This window comes from Martes martes, assembly GCF_963455335.1.
Source record: "Martes martes genome assembly, chromosome: Y".
Classification (NCBI taxonomy): domain Eukaryota; kingdom Metazoa; phylum Chordata; class Mammalia; order Carnivora; family Mustelidae; genus Martes; species Martes martes.
This window is the reverse complement of record NC_137907.1, coordinates 19,515,469-19,540,146: the sequence shown is the minus strand read 5'-3', so window position 1 is coordinate 19,540,146 and position 24,678 is coordinate 19,515,469. Positions and strand designations below refer to the sequence as shown.

The window sequence follows — 24,678 nt, the reverse complement described above, 5'->3', positions numbered from 1 at the left end:
GTTCCTGAAATGCAGAGATAAGTAAATTCATTACTTTAAACATCTGAAGAATCAAGGCAGTGAATGAATACAGAGTATAATAAGGGATTAATTCAGATGTCCACTGTGCGAACACTGCACTTTCAGAGAAATCAATCTCAGGATCAAATCCTGAGAGATAATCTCGAAATTCTTGGAAGGGGGCAACGGGGTGGCTCAGTCGATTGAGCATCCTGATCCCACAGTTTTTGGGTAGAGTCCCATGTTGGGCTCCCCGCTCAGTGGGAAATATGCTTGTCCCTCTGCCTCTGCCCTTTCCCTGCTCATGCTCTCTTTCTCAAATAAATAAAATCTTTTGAAAAATATGAAAATAAATAAAAAAGAAAAATAAAATAAATCCTTGGAATATCCTACCTTACAAGTGTGCCCTTCTATACCCAGAGCCTTGACTCATCCATATGATTTATGAGACCATTAGTTTTGCTGAGGGCCTAAGGCCACATGCTATCAGTCTGACCTTAGAAGGAGCTGCTGATGACTGAGTAAGTAAGGTCAGCCAGGTATGCTCTCCATATCCACATTATCAATGCCCAAGATTATATACATGATGTGGGAAACAAAGGCAGAAGAAAAGTTATTAAATTTCCTTACTACCTAGAGCCCCTTGACAAGTCCTTGAAACAGGGAGAGTGACCTTCCTCTAGGGACTCCACTGCCTTCACCTTAATACTTTGCTAAGGGCAAAAGGCAGTCCTAGCCTGGCTGACCCCCTTTAAGTCTACTTTAATATAAAAAAATTCCTCTGGAAACTTCCTTTATCTCTAAACCCTCCAAGATGTGTGTTGGCAATCATCCGGAAGCATATAGCCCACCGATATACATCTGAAGGGTCTCATAACTAAGGTTTTATTAGATAACTTTGCTTCCAAAATTCCTTAGAGACTTATGCTATCCCTAACCCCCTCCCAACTTGCAAGTATATAACGGGCCACTTCTCAAAACCCCAGAGCAGCTCTTTCTGCCCATAGGTCCTGTCCCCATGTTTAATAAACCACCATTTTGCACCAAAGATGTCTCAAGAATCCTTTCTTGGTTATCGGCTCCAGACTCCACTCCACTCACTTATATTCTACAACTTCGTCACACATACAATGGAAAAGAAAAAAAACCTTAGAAAGGCTTAGATAAACAACCCTGGTTGGCAATCCTGTTTTGTTATCACACACCTTTACAGGGAAAACTGAGTATTATTCACATGATTCTGCAATGGGACAGGATAAACAGGACTCTTGTCTCCCCTGGACTCCATCTTTTTGCGCTTTCTTCTTTGACAATTTTAACCTGTATTCTCTCACTGTATGTAATAAACTAGCCATAAATACAACTGTTTTCTGAATCCACTGACCTCTAGCAAATCACTGACATTAAGGGTGGTTTACGGGATTCCTAATCACATAAACCTTTTTTTTTTTATTTTTATTCTTTTAAAATTTTTTTGAAGGTTTTATTTATTTATTTGACAGAGAGACACAGCAAGACAGAGAACACAAGCAGTAGATGGAAAGAAGGAGAAGCAGGATTCCACGCCCAGGGATCCTGACTTGAGCTGAAGACCTCCGCCTAACAATTGAGCCACCCAGATGCGCACCCCCCATACAATTTTGAAATAACGTCTATTTAGCATCTGCAAGTTAGTGAGCTCAGAGTAAGTCCTGCCATATGCAACACACACACACACACACACACACACACACACACACACACACACCCCACCTTTGCAACCATATTCTATAACAGAATTATATCAGGAAAAGAGCAAACATTCAAAATGGTCACATTCACAAAATCTGTTGTTTTTCCCCAGAAACCTGAATTCTTTCAAAGAGCAATGCTTTTGTTATGCAAAGAAACTCTAATCCCATTAATAACCTCAGCAAACATAAAATGATAGCACAAACGCAGAAACTAGAAAATCGTAAGTTTTGACAAATCGTATTTACATTAGAATTCAGGTGTTTAAAAATAATGTATATTGTTTTTTGCAGTGATTTTTTACTCAAAAACTAGCAGTCTTAACAGATAAGAATCTCTTACTGAATTTTGCTCTGACAGGAGTTCTGCTACTAGCTAGAAGTGGAGACATTTCTAATCAATCTCAAATAAAGGCTAGTGAAAGATTACTGGCACAGCATCAATAATCAACTTCTCTTTGTCTTTATGATGGTCAGCATTTTACATGCACAAATGAATAAAAACCCTGTTCCATAATAACAAAGCTCAGGATTAAACATTTTTAAAGATAAAATAAAAACAAACCAAGTAAACAAAATCTAAAACACTAAAAACTTATCTTGCAAATCTTATCAAATACCCTGAAATTCAACCCTTTTTAACCCCTTAGGTTTCTAGCTTAAATGCATTCTTCTTTTTTTTTTAATGCATTCATTTTTTTTAGTGGTAGTATAAATACCAACATTTTTCAATACTGTTAACATTTAACACATACACACACAAACATACACACGGAATAGTGAGTATCCAAAAAAAAAAAAACCCAAGACACCTACCTTTAAACTAGATTCATAGTCTGTGTTCACTTTGAACATAAGCCCAAGTCGTAAATGAATTTCCTTGGCTCGACAAAAACTGGGATCAACATAAAGCACCTCCTGAAATGCTTTAATTGCCCTAAAAAACAAAGACAAAAAAGAATCTAAGGTTCTAATATTCACATGTACTTTTCCTGGCAGTCCAGGAAAATTCTGGTTACACAATTTTAACAGAAATCACAACTTTATAAAAACATTACTAATGACCATTTTAAAGTTAGAAATACGTAAGGAGGGGCGCCTGGGTGGCTCAGTGGGTTAAAGCCTCTGCCTTCGGCTCAGGTCATGATCCCAGGGTCCTGGGATCGAGCCCCACATCGGGCTCTCTGCTCAGCAGGAAGCCTGCTTCCTCCTCTCTCTCCGCCTGCCTCTCTGCCTACTTGTGATCTCTCTCTGTCAAATAAATAAAATCTTTAAAAAAAAAAAAAAAAAGAAATACGTAAGGAATCTCAGTCGAATTTTTTCTCAAAATTTACAAATCATTCAACAATTTTTAAAGGGTTCATAACATTTTCAGTGAAAATACTAATTTAAATGCTTGCGAAGCATGTCAGACAGCAAATGGTAGGAACGTTTTTAAAAGAGCAACACGGGGACGCCTGGGTGGCTCAGTGCATTAAGCCTCTGCCTTCGGCTCGGGTCATGATCCCAGGGTCCTGAGATCGAGTCCCGTATCGGGCTCTCTACTCAGTGGGGAGCCCACTTCCCCCTCTCTCTCTGCCTGCCTCTCTGCCTACTTGATCTCTCTCTCTCTCTCTGTGTCAAATAAATAAATAAATAAATCTTTTTTAAAAAATAAATAAATAAAAGAGCAACAGGGTAAGAATGTTAATCTTCATTCCTTTTTTTTTTTTTTTAAGATTTTTTATTTATTTATTTGACAGACAGAGATCACAAGTAGGCAGAGAGGCAGGCAGAGAGAGAGAGGAGGAAGCAGGCTCCCTGCCGAGCAGAGAGCCCCATGCGGGGCTCAATCCTAGGACTCTGGGACCACGACCTGAGCCGAAGACAGAGGCTTAATGCACTGAGCCACCCAGGTGCCCCTTAATCTTCATTCTTTACAGCTCCATATAAATCTACTTTTAGAAACTTCACTTTTTCCCACCACATTTTTTTATACATTCCCCTTGGAAACTATCATTGGTATAATGTGTTACATATACGAGTTACTATTTACTACTTCTATATGGAATTCCTAGAATACAGTCTTTTCCATAAATTTTATTATCCCAATAGCAATGGAGTACACCTTTGTCATAAATCAAGGACCTATTATTTGTGGGACTGCTTCTGACTTTCCTCATCAAATGAACGTCAACGTTCATTTGTCTATCTTTGTTGAATTCTGTACCATCTTAATTATTTTGTCTTTTTAGTAAGTTTTGATTATGAGTAGAGAAAAATACAGGCTAGATATATCTTGAATATTTTTTAGTATTTGATCTATGTAAAAATTATCTCCTCAAACAAAGACAGAGTATGACAGGAACTAAAAAGATTTTTGAATCTCAATTACAACTGACCCCTAAACAATGCAGGGATGAGGGGCACCAACCCCCATCATAACAAGAAAATCCACTTACCACTTTTTACTACCCAAAACCTAATTATTAATAGCCTATTGTTGATTGGAATCTTTATCGATAACATAATTCAATTAACACACATTTTACAATTTGTATTATAAAACAAACTCATAATAAAGTAAGCTACAGAAAACACAGGTCTTTAGTAAATCATTTTGGTCAGGTTCCTACTTTTAAAGTAGTGTGTTTCTATATACACTTATTACAAAATTAAGCATTTTAAAAGGTAGGAAAACATATAGACATTACTTAAAAATAAATTATCAAAATTTACATTCATCATTCACAACCAACATTGTCATACACATATTAAAAGCAGTATTTTCAACCTACACTAACTTATATCCCTTCTAACTTTATGTTCTTATATTCAATTTAAGGCTTAGGAGTTATCATAGCTATGTGAAAATTATGCAATATAAGGTACATAGAAACCTTGCTACTACTAAACGTTACAGTTCTTTATCTCAGCCTTACCTTGGATTTCTTCTAAATCTCTTGTGGCTGGCTAAAATGACTGTATTTACTAGCACAAAGAACTGTAACTAATGATTTAAATAGTCATCCTTCCATCTTAAGAAACGGCAAAGTACAACAAATCATTCCTTTAGTGTAACTTATAGTCTTATTTCTAAATAGATCTCTTCCAGAATTTTCTAAGTCCCACCTCTCACTTCTATAACCTTCTAATGTCTTCCCATTTTTAAGTGATCAGAAGGCTATGAACCTAATGTCATTGTGTACAAATGATGCCACTTTTTTTTAATAGAATATGTATTAATTAAGATTAGAGTCCTGAACATAAGGCTGGTTTTACCACTAAATATGATTATGTAAGAATGAATAAAAATATACACACCTTACCATATCAACAATAAGAGTTTTAAAATTAAGCGATCTTTAAAGGACTTAACTAGTTCTAAAGTTTAGAATTAAAAATTCCGTGACTAGGATCTGTAAGAAATTTATTTATAGAGAATTTAAAATCATCCTAATCTACTCAGTATAGGTTTTTCATCTAAAGGATGAAAGGTTATTCATCTAAAGGAAAGTACGTAGCTTAAGTTGGAAGAATATTCAAAGCAATATGTAATTTAGTAGAAAAAAACTTACAGAATCTCTAATTCGTAAGTTTACTTAACAAATAATGCAGCCCTTCTAAATGGCTCAAAAGCCAAAGAGCAAGAATAATAACAGCAGGGAAAGTCATCCAACTAAAAGCTAAATATCCAGCTTTAGGAAACCATAACAAAAACTGGTCAATGAATGTTTACAATCTCTGTAAAAAAATATTCAAACGATCCATCCAAAGTGATTATAAAACACTGGCAATTTACTCTCATATTCTCACATAGCTTAAATGAAAACAAACAGGGACAAGACCCAAAGAATTTCCTGTACTTTACAAAATCTTACATACGACTATCAGTTACTCCTCAACAATGGAGGAATGGTTTCATTATTCCTAACTGTAGGTATTGAGAGTTTATAATCCAGTTACGAATTTTTGGTGATCGCAAGGTGTTAGCAGATTTGCTGAGTGGAGGCAATGAGAGAGAAGGCAAACAGTAAAATATTGTATGTGTTTATCACACACACACATACACACTAAGTGGAAACACAAAGTTCAAGCCAACTTACCAGTGAAATGCATTGTAGTAGAAGTAAACCAAACCAAGGCCATATAAAAAGGCAGCATTCTGTTAAAAAAAAAAGAAGAAAATAAAAGAAATTCCACGGTAAAAATCTTTACATCTACCTCTTAGATTATTTAGAAATCTAGTACATATGACATGCTTTTTATGTTCTCAAAATTCTACCACGTATTGTAATACACTTAAAAGAAACAATGAAGGTGCACCTGCGTGGCTCAGTTAGTTAAGCGACTACCTTCATTTGGCTCAGGTCATGATCCTAGAGTCCCACATCAGGCTCCCGGCTCAGCGGGAAGTCTGCCTCTCCCTCTGACCCTTCCAACTCTCATGCTCTCTCTCTTTCTTTCTCTCTCATTCTCTCTCTCAAATAAAAAATGAAATCTTAAAAAAACAAAACAAAACAATGAAGTCATAAGGCAACATGTAATGCAGAAGCCAAACTACCTGAATTAATATTTTTAGTTTCTTTTTTATGAAGTCCACAGTGAAAACAATCAAAATTACAATCTTAAAATTTGTGTGAAACCAGAAAAGACCCCAAACAACCAAAGTAATCCAAAGAAAGAACAAAGCAGAAGGTATAATACTTCCTGCTTTCAAACTACATTACAAATCTATTTTAGTAAAAGTGCTACAGTACTGGCATAAAAATGGACATACAGACCAAGAGCAAAGAATAGAGAGCCCAGAATTATACCCCCACATTTACAGTCAACTATTATTACTCAACCAGGGAGTCAAGAATACCTGCTGGCAAAAGCATTATGTCTTCAAATAGGATTTAAAAAATGGATAAATACAGGCAGAACAATGAAACTGGACCCCTTCCTTATACTAATTCAAAAAATTAATCTGAAGTGGATTAAAGACTTAATCCAATACCTGATACCATAAAACTATAATAAAAAGTAGAAAAGAAGCTCCCCGACAGTGGTTTTGGTAAGGATTTCTTAAGTATGACAAGAAACAAAAGTAAAAATCATCAAGTAGGACTACATCAAGTGTAAAAGCTTCTGCACAACAACGACAATAAAAACATGAAAAGGTAATCTACAAAACAGAAGAAAATGTCTGCAAACCATGTATCAGATAAGGGTTAATATCCATAATAATATATAAAGAACTCACATAAACTTAGTAACAAAAACTCTAATTTAAAATGACCAGAGGTGGGGCGCCTGGGTGGCTCAGTGGGTTGGGGCCTCTGCCTTCGGCTGGGGTCATGATCCCAGGGACCTGGGATTGAGCCCCGCGTCAGGCTCTCTGCTCAGCAGGGAGCCTGCTTCTGCCTGCTTCCGCCTGCCTCTCTGCCAACTTGTGATCTCTGTCAAATAAATAAATAAAATCTTAAAAAATAAATAAATAAATAAATAATAAAATGACCAGAGGGAGGGGCATGGGTCTTAAGCCTCTGCCTTCTGCTCAGGTCATGGTCTCAGGGTCCTCGGATCCGGCTCCGCATCGGGCTCTCCGCTCAACAGGGAGCCTGCTTCCCCCCAACCTCTCTCTCTGCCTGCCTCTCTGCCTACTTGTGATTTCTCCCTCTGCCAAATAAATAAATAAAATCTTTTTAAAAATAAAATTAAAATGACCAGAGGACCTGTTCCAAAGAAGACATTCAGATGACCAATAGGTAAAACAAACAAACAAAAACAAAACAAAACAAAAAAACAGATGCTCAACATCTTACCATCAGGGACATACAATTCAACAGCATAATGAAATATCACCTTTTTCTTCTCCTGATGAGTATGTGAAGAGGTAACAAGTATTTGCAAGAATATGGAAAAAAGGGAAACTTGTACACTGCTGAAATATAAACTGATTGAATCATTATGGAAAATAATTTAAAAGTTCTTTAAAAAATTAGATCTACCATATGACAGAGTGATTCCACTTTTGGGCCTTTATCCAAACAAAATGAAAACAAGGTACTGAAAGGATATATGCACCCCCATGTTTACTGCAACACTATTCACAGTGGCCAAGATACGGAAACTACCTAACATACCATCAACAGATGAGTGAGTAAGTAAAATATAGTGCATAAACCCACTGGGGTATTATGCAGCCATAAGAAAATACATCCTACCACTTGTGACAGTATGGGTAGACCCTGAGCAATGATGACTAAGTAAGGTATGTCAGGGAAAAACAAGTACTGTATGGTATCAATCATGTGTGGTATCTAAAAATGCCAAACCTGTTAAAACAGAGTAAGTGGTGGTTATCAGGGTAAGAGAAGTGAACGGATAGGACAGGTTTTGTTTCAAACTACCAGTGAATAGCAAAATAACCCCTCCAGATCTAGTGCACAGTACCATGAACACAGAAAACCATACTGTATTATCAACAAAAAACTTGGACAACCCTCTTTGGGAGCTCTGTACCATCACTTTACTATCACTCAATAAACCTTGCTTTGTTGCCCAGCAATAACAAAACCAAAAACTTCCTATTCCAACCACCAAGAAGAAATGATAATTATACAATGTGAGATGCTAATTATTGCTACAGTGACAATCATATTACTATATATATATAACTAGCATATGTACATCTTAATTTTTAATGTTATATACCAAATATATTTCAATTAAAAAATAAAGCTTACAACAGTTAGTAAGTGTATGGAGAAATGCTTATCATTACCCTTCACAGCAATGAAAACCAAAATCTCAATAAGGTATCTCCTCCTTAAAAAAAGAGGTATCTCTTCTTACCTACTAAGATGGGAAGACTAAAAAAGACAAGGTTTTGGAGAAAAAGAAGAGCAACACATCCAAATAGCAGTGTACCCTAATCGAAGTAAAATCTCAATGGTATTCTCAAGAGACAATCATGGTGATCTATGCAAAAGGACAACAAAAAAAATCTTACATGGAAATGATCCTAAATCTTTGTTGTTATTTTTATACCTACTTTGAAGATTAAGAATAATTTTCTACAAAATATATAATTTATTAAATTCTTGCACTGTATCAATCAGAAATCAAGTGAGGTTTAGAGGATTTATAATTTGTCAAAGTATCCATCACAAACCCCAGTTAAATAATTATAGTTTCAAATGATTATCATTTTAATAACCCTGTATGAAGTGTCTGTGTTTAAAAAAATGTTAATTTTGCTGAATTTTACCAAGATGATGAGATATATGGGGGGCTTCTAACTTCCCCTCTTTTTTTTTTTTTTTAAAGATTTTATTTATTTTATTTGACAGAGAGAGAGAGATCACAAGTAGGCAGAGAGGCAGGCAGAGAGAGTGAGAGAGGGAAGCAGGCTCCCCGCCAAGCAGAGAGCCCGATGTGGGACTCGATCCCAGGACCCTGAGATCATGACCTGAGCCGAAGGCAGCGGCTTAAACCACTGAGCCACCCAGGCGCCCTAACTTCCCCTCTCTTCAGGGTTGTGTCGAATATACAGCTACTTTCGGTTTAGTTCCCTAAATAAAACCCAGAAACTAGTTGACTTCTACATATGAAGAACTAAGAAAATACCCACATCAAAACAGGCAGAAAAGACCAAAACACTCCCACCACATTTTCCTCTCATAATCATGATGTAAACTCCAGTCTTCACCTGAGGAGCAAAGTGTCTGGCTTTTAAGACTGGCATTCCAGTGATGGTTACCCAATCACCTAGCTCTTGAGTCTGATATTCAGGAGTCCCTTGGGACGATTGAAAAAAAAGTAGTTGTTAAGCAGGCTATGACCACACAGACCTCCCTTAAAATGATAAATTTCTTTGGGGCGAAGACAAAGACAACAATAGAAAATGTGTAACTTCTCAAAGAAAATGAATAGAGGGGCATCTGGGTGGCTCAGTGGGTTAAAGCCTCTGCCTTCGGCTTTGGGTCATGATCCTGGGGTCCTGGGATTAAGCCCCATATCGGGCTCTCTGCTCAGTGGGGAACCTGCTTCCCCCTCTCTCTCTGCCTGCCTCTCTGCCTACTTGTGATCTCCGTGAAATGAATAAATAAAATCTTAAATTAAAAAAAAAGGAAATGAATAGAAATACTGTTAATTGTGAGTAGATACACTAGAGCACAGATCAGGAAGGAATGGCTCAGTATTCAATTTGGGCTCACAATCTTTCTATGCAAATTGCAATGCGAAAAATAGGTTTTACATGTTTACAAGTTCACCTAAAAAAAAAAAAAAAAAAAGACGACTACATGACAGAAACCCAATGTAGCCAATAAAACTTACTATTTATAGTCAAGGGGCGCCTGGGTGGCTCAGAGGGTTAAGTCTCTGCCTTCAGCTCAGGTCATGGTCTCAGGGTCCTAGGATAGAGCCCCGCATTGGTCTCTCTGCTCAGCAGGGAGCCTGTTTCCCCCCTCCTCTCTCACCTGCCTCTGCCTACTTGTGATCTCTCTGCCAGATAAATAAAATCTTTTAAAAGAATTTTTAAAAATAAATAAAATTTATAGCCAAATCTATTAAAAAGTTTGCCAAACTCCAAATTAACAATTTTGAACTTAAGTTCTTTAAATTACATACAATGATGAGAAATTAACTAAAACATAACTGCAATACACATGAGACAAAAGCATTTTTAAAAAGATTTTGATTTAGGGGCGCCTGGGTGGCTCAGTGGGTTAAAGCCTCTGCCTTTTGGCTCAGGTCCTGATCCCAGGGTCCTTGGATCGAGCCCCGCATCGGGCTATCTGCTCAATGGGGAGCCTGCTTCCTCCTCTCTCTGTCTCACCTGCCTCTCTGCCTACTTGTCATCTCTGTCTATCAAGTAAATAAGTTAAAAAAAAATAAAAAAAATAAAAAGAATTTGATTTATCTTGGAGTAAGGTTTGTAACATTGCATTTAAAAGGGTTTATTAATGTCATATGCATCTCCAGGAAAACAGAACCAACAGGGAAGGAGAGAAGGTGTGTATGTACATCTGTGTATTTGTCGTTTACTAGAGGGAACTAACTGACTTGGAATTATGCAGGCTGACAAATACAGTGATCTGAATAATCAAGTCAGAAACAGAAAAATAGATGTTTTAATTCCAGTACAAGGGTAGGAAACTACAGAATAATAGTTCAAAGACCTAGTAACAGGATGGGTCACCCTTTCTGTACTAGTTATGTCTCAAAACTGATAGAGGCCCACCTACATTGGGAAGGAAAATCAGCTTTAGCTAGTGTACAGATACGTTAATCTCATCCAGAAACCTTAAAGCCATACCCAAATAATGTTAAACAGACACTTAGGCCCAGTCTAACTGGACTCTCATATAAAATTAACTGTAAGAAAGAAAAAAAGTCCACCCCCTTCACACCCTGGCAAAAAAAAAAAAAAAAGAAAAGAAAGAAAAGAAAAGAAAAGATTACACAAGTGTTAACTCTGAACTTGGTACAACTATCATGTATACAACCCAGAACAGGGTGTTGGTGGTATAGTGGTGAGCACAGACACCACCAGAACAGGGTAGCTCCCTCTACAGAAGGGAAGATAAAGACCTTCAGTCACAGTATCACTTCTCCTTAAAATTCTATAAATACTTAAATTTTTAAATACTGTGATATAAAATCGATACATACTACATTACATAATCAGAGAGTGAAGTAAGAGAGGAAGAAAAAAATACTCATTTCATGCACACTTGACAATTTAAAGTCTTTGGTGCTATAGTCACATGATCATGTTTGATATTTTAACTACCTTCTTTCATTAATCATTCTCTATTCCCTTTGCTATCAGCAAATCACTTCAACCAGTCATCATTCTTTACCTGCTAGGAGAATACCAACTGTTGGGTCAGCGGCTCCGGGAACACAGGAGAAACAATAGAAATGACCACCGCCATCTTCCAGCACCCCCCCCTTCCTAACCCTCAACTCTCCCGCCATAAGGATGTATATACCCAGGTCAGGTCTCCACAAGTAACCAGATACCTATGCAAGAAACCGGAACATCAAGACTCCCCCAACCCTCCAATCCCCGAATACCATACCTTATATGGCTGTGAACCTATTCCCTGTCTTAAGCCAGATAAAAGACCCACTCGACCCCCTCCCGGTGTGACTTCCCTGACTCCCCTTTCCGGAGTCACAGAACGTCGCCCCCGAGAGTGCCCACCTCCTCCCGGTGTGACTTTCCTGGCTCCCCTTCTCCTGAGCCCTGAAAGTTCCCCGGAGAGTGCCTTTAATAAATCTTGCCTTGTGCCTACCTCGCCTGGTGTGTTTATCTTGCGTGTAAAACCTTACACTTGGTGCCGAAACCCAGGAGGAGATTGAGCCCCCACCCTGGTGGGGAGGCTCTCTCCTCTCCCTAGCGGGACCTGGACCTGCCTTTCCAAACGCCACTTCTGTAGCTGTGGGGAGTTTCCCCCGATTCCGCGCCTCCCTCCGGAAAGCCCTGCCTAACCACGGCCGTGTCGGGGTGGACCCCTCCGGTCACCAGGTGACCTCCGTGACTCCGAGAGGCTGGGAGACGTCCTAACCTCTATGGCAGTTTTTCCGCACCCCAGTGGTGGATGAGGGGACTCCTTTCTCCAGCCCTCGGGTTGCCCAGGGATCATGGGGACCTCCCAATCCAAATTCGAACCTAAAACAAACCTGGGGTGTTTTAGGTCTGTTGGCCAATCTTAAAACCCTGGAACTGGACCAGGACCTGCGAAAGCGATGTTACTGTACTGTGGCTTGGCCACAATACCGATTAGACAATCAGTCCGAATGCCCTCCGGAAGGCACGTTTAATTACCGATTCTCATGGACCTAAATAACCTTGGCAAACACCAAGGCAGATGGGCCAAGGTCCCTTATGTTCAGGCTTTCTGAACTGGTGCCCTCCTCTAACCCTCCCCTCCCTACCCCCACCCCAACTCCTGACAAAGTTACCAGCAGTTGTGAAACTTCAAAGTTTACTGAAGGTCAAACTGATGAGGGAGCAGAAGACTGGCTGAAAACAAAGCAAAAGCTCTCCCTCCCACCTCAGTAACATGTGTGGCATTCCTCAGACACTCCTAGCTGCCCAAAAAGAAAAACAAATAGTTAACTTGCAGAAATCACAATCCTGCAAGACAGGAGTTTCCCTCGGTCTACAAATGTCCTATTGATTTACAACAAAGAAGCTCTCTTATCAATAGCCCAATTTCCAGAGACAAATAACTCAGTTCCTCAAGCCCTAATGTCGTCCTCCCCTCCATAAAAACTGAAGGAGGCTGAGGCAGAAGGAAATGTAAATAAAGTTAAATTTCTTCTAAACCTAAAACTAACTGACAAGGATGTTTGATAGGAGGAATGTGACATTCCACCAGGAAACTCCCAACTGTCTTCATGTTAGTGCCTCATCAGAGGGAACAACGGCCTTGGCTTGATAATAACCAGGCCTCCAATATCCTGACAGTCTTCTTTACCCTGATAGCCCTTCTGAACAACCCCTTTGTCTTCACCTACCCAAGTCCTGTGTATATAATCAGCCTCTCCTCAGGATAGCAGGGCAGCATCTCTCCTGCCCATGGATCCTGTCCCTGTGCTTTAAAGCTGTAGAAGGTTTGTGAAGGGAAAACATTCAGGAACCCAATGAAAACCTGGCCATGTCTCTTAAGCGACTTACTAAGGCGCTGACTCAATACACTCGCCTAGACCCGGTCTCTCCGGCAGGGGTGACTGTTTTAGCTACCCACTTTATTTCTCAGTCAGCTGCCGACATTTGGAAAAAATTAAAGAAAGTAGAGGAGGGCCCTCAAACTCCCATTTCTGATCTGGTGAAAATGGCATTTAAAGTCTTTAACTCCCGAGAGGAGGCAGCAGAACTTAAGCGCCAAGCCAGACTCCCAACAGAAGGTCCAACTGCAGACCCAAGCCCTGGTAGCAGCCCTGAGGCCGGCAGGTTCTGGGGGTCAACAGACCGGAGCACCTAACTGCATCCCTCCGGATGCCTGTTTCAAGTGCAGAGCCGAGGGACACTGGGCTCGTCAAGGCCCCCATCCAAAAGCGCCTACTAGGCCGTGCGTTCAATGCCGCATGATGGGCCACTGGAAATTCGACTGCCCCAGCCTCAGGGGATTCCCGGCACCTCCAGGTGGGGGAAACCCTGAGACAGTATAAGTCCTGCCTTCCAGCTTCTCGGGTTGGAGGATGACTGACGGAGCCTGGACTCAGACACGACTATGTGTCTGAGTCCTCTCACGACTATGCCGAGCCCAGGGTCACGCTCCAGGTAGCGGGTAAGTCCATTTCCTTTCTGGTGGACACGGGGGCTACCTATTCTGTCCTGCCTTCCTACTCTGGTCCTACTCGTCCCTCCTCAGTTGCAGTTAGGGGAATTGACGGTACTTCCTCCACTCCAAAGGCCACCCACCCCACCCCTTATGTGCAGCCTGGATGGGTTCCCCTTCTCACACTCCTTCCTCATCATCCCTTCCTGCCCTGTTCCCCTACTAGGCAGGAACATCCTCCACAAACTTCAAGCCACCATTCGTCTCTCTCCCTCTCCCTCGACTTCTGCTCACCTCGTCCTGCCTCTACTCCCCTCTGACTCGTGCCCTATCCCGGACTGTCTCCCCTCCATAGACCCGCAGGTATGGGATATTTCCAGATCTATAGTAGCAACCCACTGGCGAGGCCTTAAGCCCATCATCGACCGCCTTGGCAGCAGGGTCTCCTTATCCCCATTAACTCTCCAAGCAACTAGACATCACCGCCCAGGGAGGGCAGCACTGCCTCAGGGCCCTAGTGGCAGCCACTTCTCTGACAAAGAAGGCCCCTAAACTTACCTTAGGACAGCCCATCACGGTCTTCTCCCTGCATCGACTAAGGACTTAGTCAACCACAAATCCTTGGCACAACTCACTCCTTCCCATCTCCAAATCTACCACCTGCTATTCATAGAAAACCCCCAGGTCACACTCTCTGTCTCCCCTCGCCTAAATCGCACCACTCTCTTGCCGACACCTTCATCTACCCCCACTCCTTCCCACTCCTGCCCTCAACTCCTGGAAGAACTCTCTTCCTCCCATCCAGGACTTTTGGACCAGCGGCTGCCTGACCCCGATCGCACTCTGTTCATGGATGGGGAGCTCCCTCATAGCTCCAGATGGATGGCAACACACGGCCTATGCAGTGGTCACCCTGGACGCTGTCATAGAAGCGGCCCCCCTTCCCATTGGGACTACTTCTCAAAAGGCAGAACTTGTGGCTCTTACCAGGGCCCCTCACTTATCTGAGGGCCAACGGGTCACTATTTATACTGACTCCAAATATACTTTCCTTATTACCCACACTCACTCTGTCCTCTGGAGAGAAAGGGGACTTCTCACGACCAAGGGAACCCCCATAGTCAACGAGCCTCTTATTGCCAAACTCCTCGAGGCTAAGTACCCTACTGAGGTGGCTACTGTCCACTGCCATGGCCATCGGGCCTCCAAGGCCCCATCTTTTGGGGGAACAACAAGGCCGACTCTTGCCTGACAGATGGCCTTAAACTCCTCTCCAGCCCCTCTCCTGTTTAACTCCTCCCCAGCCCCTCTCCTGTTTCTCAACACTCCTCACAGTCCCTCGTACACTGATGAGGAGACTTGGGCCCTCAAAACATTAGGTGGCAGGTTGGGTGACAAGGGATGGTATTTTGTCCAGGACAAAATTGCCCTCCCAAACAGCCTAATCCACACCCTCATTACTGACATCCACCAGTCTCTCCACATAGGTCCAAAGGCACTAGACCAATTTCTCCGACCTCTCTTTCACCACCCCCTCCTCCAAAAGACCATTAAGGAGGTACACCAGGCCTGCAGAACCTGTTCTGCGGTCAACACCCAGGGCAGCCTCTGCAGACTGGGACCCACCCACCAGCTCCTCAGGCATCAGCCAGGCGAGGACTGGCAACTTGACTTCACTCACATGCCTTGACACAAAACCTTTAGATACCTACTAACTCTTGTGGACACCTTCCAGGCTGGATGGAGGCATTCCCCACCGCTAGGGAAATAGCAGACGTGGTCACCGCGATTCTCACTGAGCACATCATCCCGAGGTTTGGACTCCCTCGAACCCTACAATCGGACAACGACCGGCCTTCATCTCCAGCATCACACAACAAATCTCCGAAAGCCTCAACATCACCTGGAGACTCCATATCCCCTATCACCCCCAATCCTCGGGTAAGGTGGAGAGGGCCAACGGCCTCCTCAAAGAACAACTTACCACCAAACTCACTCTTGAAACCTGCCTCTCTTGGCCAACCCTTCTCCCACTAGCACTCACCCGCCTTAGGGCCTCCCCTCGCCGCCTGTCAGGACTCAGCCCCTTTGAGCTCCTGTAAGGGCAGGCCCTTCCTACTCAATTACAACCTGCCTGCCACTCCTCCACCCCTCCTATACTATCTGCCCTATCTGACCCTCTTAGGAGCCCTCCTAAGGGCTCATGCAGATTCAACCATCCCCGCCCCTGACAGCCCGGGGCCCTAAATCCTGGGGACCAAGTTCTCCTACAAGAACTTCACCCAAAATCCTTACAGCCCAGTGGACCAGCCCCCATACTGTTATTCTCACAACTCCCACAGCGGCAAAACTCCTAGGACACCACCCCTGGGTACACATCTCTAATCTAAAACCAGCCCCACCAAAGGATGGCTGGACTTCCAAGCCCTGGGGCTGATGCGGTTGCGGATTTCCTGCACTTCTTCTCCTCACTCTCCCCTTCCTCCTAACCCTCCCTAGCCACTTGTCCATCACACCAGACTTCAGGTGGCGCTTTTACCTGAGGGAAAACTGGACCCATGGGGAGACTGCACGGTCTAGCCTACTAGCTACCACCGATTGCCAGCCCGGAGGGTGCCAGGCCTCTATCAACTTCACCATCCCTGCCTTCCTTTCCACTCGGTGGGGGCACTCCAACCCTGCTATCTGCTTCGTCTATGACCAAACCCATCCTAACTGCCGAACATAGTGGGTCCAGATAAACAGGGGCTGCCCATATAACTACTGCAAAATGCATAAGGCCTGACTAGATATTTATGGAAACCAGCGCTCCCAATATCGCTTCACCACTGATGGGAGTAGTGCCTCGTACCTCACCATCCCCAACCCTTGGGATCCACGATGGGCTACTGGAGTTGAGGCCAAACTTTACACATGGCCCTCTGATTCATATCCAATGGCCTCCTTGCACATCTACCGGGCCTATGTTAGAAACATTCCCCAAAATCCTCAGGACCTCCAGAGCCAGTCATGGTCCATCCAGGCCCAGAAACGAACAATCTGAAACACCCTACTCCCCTCTCCCTCTCAGGATTCTGACCCATTTTCCTGGCTCAAACTGATTCAACAAGGTCTTACTCTGACCAACCTTTCCGGTATGGGCAACCTGTCCCACTGCTTCACCTGTGCAGCTCTCGGCGCCAGCCCCCTTATCGCGGTACTCTTACCACACCCTTTCAAAATAACCACTCCCACTCTTAACCTCTTCGGCACCCATCACTCTACAGGAGGCACCCATCACTCTACAGGACATTCCCCTATTTGTTGATCCTCAAATCCCAGTACTCCCATTCTGCTACTCATCCCCAAACCCTTCCTTATGCAATTTGACTACTTCATCCTCCCTTACACATGCTCCTCTGGGAGGTTACTTTTGGTACAATGGCACTCTGTCGAAAACCCCCAAGTTTTGAGACACCCTCCTATGCATCCCAATATCCCTGGTCCCCCAACTAACCATCTACACACAAGCTGAAGTGGATATCCTCACTGACCCCTTCCAGCGACAGAAAAGGGCTGTGTTTCTTCCCCTGGTTACTGGGGTCTCCTTGGCATCTTCCCTAGTGGCCACCGGGCTGGGCACCGGGGCCGTAGCTCACTCCATTGACACCACCCGAGATTTATCCTAACAGCTCCAGACAGCTGTGGAGGCTGCGGCCAAGTCCTTGGCGTCCCTACAATGACAGATTACCTCAGTGGCCCAGGTAGCCCTACAGAAGCGGCGAGCCCTGGACCTGCTCACCGCAGAAAAAGGAGGAACCTGTTTATTCCTCAATGAAGAATGCTGCTGTTGTATCAACAAATCCAGTATAGTCAAAACCAATATCGATGCCCTGGCAAAAATCTGTGACTCCCTTGGTGGCGGGCATCGCCCTAGAATAAACCCCTCTCAATGGTGGCTCTCCCCCTTAACGACCTTGCTCCTTCCAATCCTAAGTCCCCTTATTCTCCTCTGCCTATTAGCACTAATCGCCCCCTGTGTTCTTCATCTCATTCAGGATCGCATCCGTGAGGTTTCCAGGGTCACTGTCAACCAACTCCTCCTGCATCCCTATACCTGCCTACCCACATCCGAAGGACCCTATGACAACACCTCTTTGCCAGCAGGAAGTAGCCAGATCTGAATCACCGCCCCTATTACACCAAAAAGGTCGGAATGTTGGGTCGGCGGCTCCGGGAATACAGGAGAAACAATAGAAATGACCACTGCCATCTTCCAGCAACCCCCCTTCCTAATCCTCAACTCTCCCGCCATAAGGATGTATATACCCAGGTCAGGTCTCCACAAGTAACCAGATACCTATGCAAGAAACCGGAACATCAAGACTCCCCCAACCCTCCAATCCCCGAATACCATACCTTATATGGCTGTGAACCTATTCCCTGTCTTAAGCCAGATAAAAGACCCACTCAACCCCCTCCAGGTGCGACTTTCCCTGACTCCCCTTTCTGGAGTCACAGAACTTGGCCAGAGGGTGCCCACCTCCTCCCGGTGCGACTTTCCTGGCTCCCTTTCTCCTGAGCCCTGAAACTTCGCCGGAGAGTGCCTTTAATAAATCTTGCCTTGTGCCTACCTCGCCTGGTGTCATGTTTATCTTCCTTGTAAAACCTTACATCAACCATTCCTAAAAAGTCTGGGCCATTACTCTTCCACCCTGTGATAAGTTTTTGTAGTTTTCCTATGACCTTAAATCAAAAGGCATGGTCGTGTTAAGAGATGCACTAAGGGATCTACTATATTAAATATATAATCTTCCTTACATCCACTGTGGAACAAGAGTCCAATTTCCCCCTGCATAACCAGATGAATCAGCATGGCCAGAAAAACGAACTCTCTGCTTTGCCTGTTGTTAATTCAAATCAACAAATGAGGAGTCCAAATGGCCAAGGAGCAATCTCAACTTTCAGTACGACAGAATCATTGTTGTATCTCCTGATGGGAAAATTCCTCTCTTTGGAATGAATACCTCTTTGCCACCAGAGCACAGAGTCATGGGGAAAGGAAGGTAAAATTTTGCTGTTAAGTCAGTAAGACTTGTAGTAGGGGTGGTTGAGTGGCTCAGTCAGTTAAGCATCTGCCTTTAGCTCAGTCCTGGGATGGAGCTTCACACCGGGGTCCATGCTCAGGAGAGAGAGCGTTTCTCCCTGTCCCTCTGCTGCTCTCCCTGCTGTGTGCTCTCTCTCTCTCTCTCTCCAACTCTAGACCCCATGGTCCCCAGTCAAAAAAATAAATAAATAAAAATTTAACAATGTATATGGGTAATAGTTATTTGGTGCCAACGTAATATTATCAGGATACAACACAAGTCATTCCAGACTTCCCCCTCACTAAAAGACCAATTTACAAGTACCAACAGAAAGGACAATACTGTGAAAATTGCAGAACACAAGAGTAGAGACTAAAGCACATCCCTGAACCACAGAGACTGAGAAGCACGCATTAGAAACATAAGACAAGGGGTGCCTGGGTGGCTCAGTGGGTTAAGCTGCTGCCTTCAGCTCAGGTCATGATCTCAGGGTCCTGGGATCGAGCCCCGCATCAGGCTCTTTGCTCAGCGGGGAACCTGCTTCTCTCTCTCTCTGCCTGCCTCTCTGCCTACTTGTGATCTTTCTCTGTCAAATAAATAAATAAAATCTTTAAAAAAAAAAAAAAAAGAAAGAAACATAAGACAAATAGCTATATTTTTACTGCGCTGACCCACTACCAAGCTAGCAACATATCAAGAGGACACCCCCAGGCCTAAAGTGTTTAGAGTCCAACATGGACATCTAGCTCCCCTTCCATTATGGATTCATTTCAGAGCTGCCCACTACACTACAGGTCTCACCTCACAGAGACGTTGGAGAGAACGTGTGAGACTTTCTGCTAAGAACCAAAATGTGATTGAGGAAGGCAGGGGAGAAAAGGGACTTACAGTAACAAGCACATAGATCTTGTTAAACAAAATCCTCTTTGCAGTGGCACCAAAGCAGTGATGCTAGCCAGCAACTCTGACTACCTGCAGAACCAAGCCACCAGCCCTGTCAGAAGAGTAAATTCAGTAAATTCAGTCCTGCCTGATTCAGGACATGAAACAATTAGCCTTTCCAGCTCTGAAGTCTATTTTACTACCCTACCAAGTCAGGAAAACTAATTTATAGGTCTACCTAGGCAAAGTGCATCCTCCACTCCAGTAAACCAGGAAAGATGCATACTCCACCTTGTAACACTATTTAAATCAGCACTTGAGCAGAGAGGCCATGACTGGGAAGTCCAGCTGGTCAAGGAGCTCAGTTTGCAGTTCTCTCATTTTCAAGTCCCCAGCCAGCAAGGCATGCCAGCCTTTGAGACTATTCCATGACTCTACTGAGCAGAAAAGCCGTTCCTTGGTTCTACCCACTGTTGAGTATAGCCACCAATCTCACTCTATCAGGAAGCCTAACCAGAACACATTTAGGAAGATGCATTACCCAACTGACAGCTCCACTTACCACAGCACTTTACCGGAGAACTTACCCAGCAGCTCCCCCTATCCGGGTAACTGACACAATGGTCCTGCCTGCCCAAGAGGGCCTGGTGAGCCATCCCATCTCATCAGAGTGCTCAAACATCCAGCCCTTAACAGCCAAGGAAATCATTCCATGACCCTGATCAGAAAGGGAAGCAAATTCCTTGATCTACCCAAATTCTGAATATAACACCAAGACCATAAGCAGATGTCTCACCAGAAATTTCGCAAGGCAGAAGATTACAGGTTATATCTGAAATACTGAAAGAAAAACTCTCAACTCTGAAAGGTGTCCTTCAGAAGAAAGGAGAGAAATGCTTTTCCTGAACAAACAAAAACTGAGAAACTTCATCATCACTATACCTGTACAAGAAATTCCAAGGTGAGTTTTTCAGGAAAAATAGAAAGATTTTAATTAACACTGTAAAAACATGAATGTCTGTGTAAAACTCAGTGGTAAAGGTAAATATACAGATTCTCTTAATATACTGACAGTAGTATATAATTTATTTACAAATCTAATTTAAAAGTTTAAAAATATAAGTATTAAAAATAACTTTAAGTGTAACAATTTGTTATTGGATAAATTATGTAAAATATACATTAATTAGAACATCAGAATGTTAATGGAAAAATTGTTTTATGTGTATAAACTTATATGTATGTACATATAAGTTTTATGTGTATAAAGTTAAAGCAGAAAGTTATTTAAAAGATATTTTTTGTAAGCTTCATGGTAAATACAAAGGAAAAACTCACAGTTATGTAAAAGATTACTATAAAAAAGTAAGTCATAGCACACCACTAAAAGTCATCAAATCACAAAAGAGAACACCAAGAGAAGGAAAAAAGAACAAAGGATCTATAATACATTAGAGAATATTAAAATGACATTTGTAAATCCTTACGTATCAATAATTACTTTAAACAGAAATGGATTAAATTCTTCAACTGAAGTGCTCACTTCAGCAGCACATACACTAAATTCTTCAACTGAAAAGACAAAGAATGCCTGAATGGGTTCAAAAAAAACAAGGTCCAATGATATGCTACCTACGAGAATCACTTTTCCTTTAAAGATACAAAGCCACATGCGTGGCTAAGTTGATAAAGCATCTGCCTTCCATTCAGATCATGATACTAGGGTGCTGGGACAGAGTCCCACACCAGGCTCCCTGCTCAGCAGGGAGTGTGCTTGTCCTCCCTCTGCCTCTGCCCCTCCCTTCACTTGTGCTCTCTCTCTCAAAAAAAAAAAAAAAAAAAAAAAAAAAAGCAAATAGGCAAATTTGCCTAAATAGACAAAAGATCAGAATAGATATTATTCCCAAAGAAGACAGTCAATGGCCAACAGCTACATGAAAAGCTGCTAATACTAATCATCAGTAAGTCAGAACTATGAGAAAACACTGCACACCTGTTACTATAAAAAAAAAGACAAAGCGCTGATGAGAATGTGGGCAAAAGGGAGCTTGGCACACCGTTGGAGGGACTGAAATTTGATAGAGCAAAGGATTCTCTCAAAAAAAGGCGGGGGAGGGGGGACTACAACTATACCTGATACAGCAATTTGACCTCTAAGCATATACCCAAAGAAAACAATCACTAACTCAGGAAATATCTGCCATCTGGAGGCTTACTACAGCATTATTTGTATTAGCCAATACATGGAAAACAATCTAAGTCTATGCATGGATGAGCAAATAAAGAGATACACACAATGGAAAATTAAGGAAGGGAGGGAAGAAGGAAAGAAATTTTGTACATTTGTTACAACATGGAAAGACCTTGAGGATTATTACACTAAGTGAAATAAATCACACAAGATGTATACTGCATGAACTTACTTGTAAGTGGAATTTTTTTCAAATTTTCATTCAAATTCCAGTAGTTAACATACCAAATTAGTTTTAGGTGTATGATACATTGATTCAACACTTCCATACATCACCCAATGCTCATCACAATGGCAGCACTCCTTAATCCCCATCACCAATTCAGCTAGCCCCTCACCCAGCTCCCCATCCAGCCCCCCCTCTGGTAACCATCAATGTATTCTCTGTAAAGTCAAGAATCTGTTTCTTGGGCACCTGGGTGGCTCAGTGGGTTAAAGCCTCTGCCTTCAGCTCGGGTCATGATCCCGGGGTCCTGGGATCGAGTCCCACATCGGGTTCCCTGCTCAGCGGGGAGTCTGCTTCTCCCTTTCCCTCTGCTGTTCCTCTGCTGCTCCCCTTGCTTGTGCCCTCTTGCTTTCTCGGTCAAATAAATAATTAAAATATTTAAAAAAAAAAAAAAAAAAGAATCTGTTTCTTGCTTGGCACTTTCTTCCCCACCCACCCCCTCCACCTTGCTTATTTGTTTTTTTTTCACTTGGCCAACAACAGATACAAAGATGTTCAACATCATTCATTATCAGGGAAATATAAATCAAAATCACAATGAGATACCACCCAATACCTGTCAGAATGGTTAAAATCAACAACATAAGATACCGCCAAGTGTTGTCCAGGATGAAGAGAAAGGGGAATTTCTTTTTTTTTTTTTTTAAGATTTTATTTATTTGACAGAAATCACAAGCAAGCAGAGAGGCAGACAGAGAGAGAGAGAGAGGGAAGCAGGCTCCCCACTGAGCAGAGAGCCCAATGCGGGACTTGGTCCCAGGACCTTGAGATCACGACCTGAGCCAAAGGCAATGGCTTAACCCACTGAGCCACCCAGGTGCCCGAAAGGGGAATTTCTTAACACTATTGCTGAGAATGGAAACTGGTGCAGCCACTCTGGGACAAAGTATGGAGGTTCCTCAAAAAGTTAAAAAAAGACCTCTACAATCCAGCAATTACACTAGTAGGTATTTACCCAAAGAATACAAAAATACTCATTCAAAAGGGATATGAGTGGACTGCATGGACTGTGCAATTGTTTTGAGTGTACAGCTCTTGTCTCTGATTGTAATCTCAGGGTGGTGAGAGCAAGCCCCATGTCAGGCTCAGCTCTCAGTGGGAGTCTGCTTGACTTTCTCTCTCCCTCTGCCCCTACCCCCCACCCCTGCTTGCTCTCTCTCTCTCTCTCTGGAATAAATAAATCTCTCCCTCAATTAATGAAACTACATAAGATACAGCAACTGAAGTTACAGTTACCACTACGTTAAGCTTAAAATAACCCACATTCACTGTTAGTCTTTAAGGTCTACCTGTGTTCTGCACAGACTAGATAAAAGATGTGAATATGGATTTCTAAATTACTATTTTCCTTAGCAGAGGCAGTTTTAATGGTTTCCATATGGCCCTTCCCAACCCAGGAGCCCTTACTTCACATTTCAAGGGACAAATAAGAAGCTTCCAGAACCTCCGCTACTAAGTGATTCTATTCCAATTATATATTCTAAAACTGACCATTACCAGGACTGGATTCCATTTTTATAGTTTCCTACTGACATTAATCCCAGGGCACTGCAATATTAAGAGACATCCTAAGGAATGTTCTGTCTTCTAGACATAATTTTCCTTTCCTCCATTGACCAATTGACCATTGACCAACTTCCCTTTGGTACTGACAGATTATTTGCTTGAGAAAACCACGTTACACCTGTTATACAGGGTTTTCCACCTTACATTTCAAATGTAAGGTGGCAGGCCCAGGAATCTCAGTATACTTTTGGGATCCCAAGAACAAAGTAATTCACTCAAATCTACTTGTACTACAGGAAAAATCTGGAGGCAAGGTGTTCGTGTGTTCAAGAGACTTAGAAAAGTACAAGCTGAGATTTATTTAAAAAAAATTATTTACTCATTTGAGACAGAGAGATACAGATAGAAAGCATGAGTAGGGGGCGAGGCAGAGGGAGAAGGAGAAGCAGACTCCCTGCTGAGCCAGGAGCCCTATGTGGGTCTCGATCCCACCACCTGGATCATGACCCAAGCTGAAGGCAGACGCTTAACCATCTGAGCTACCCAAGCACCCCACAATCTGAGATTTCTTATGAAAAGTCCCAAAGTCAACTCAAGTACCTATGCGGCCAATCAATATTCTTGCTGCATTTACATACATAATCATACCAAGTTTGGGGGTTATGGAATTTTTTATAAAGATAGATAAAATTTTTCAGAAATTTTTAAAACGGGGTACCTGTGTCGGTGAGTTGGTGAAGCGTCTGCCTTC

General features: G+C 42.5%; 1 protein-coding gene across 1 annotated transcript in view; it reads right to left on the bottom strand.

The window, feature by feature from the left end:
• LOC308337756 (lysine-specific demethylase 6A-like) overlaps positions 1–24,678 on the bottom strand; it is a 202,466-nt gene that overhangs the window by 101,147 nt on the left and 76,641 nt on the right. The window contains exons 5-6 of the mRNA XM_080795939.1: positions 5,816–5,874; positions 2,547–2,667 (exon numbers count right to left, since the gene is read on the bottom strand). Of these exons, the coding sequence (XP_080652065.1) occupies positions 2,547–2,667; positions 5,816–5,874 (180 nt within the window). The remainder of the gene's footprint in view (positions 1–2,546; positions 2,668–5,815; positions 5,875–24,678) is intronic.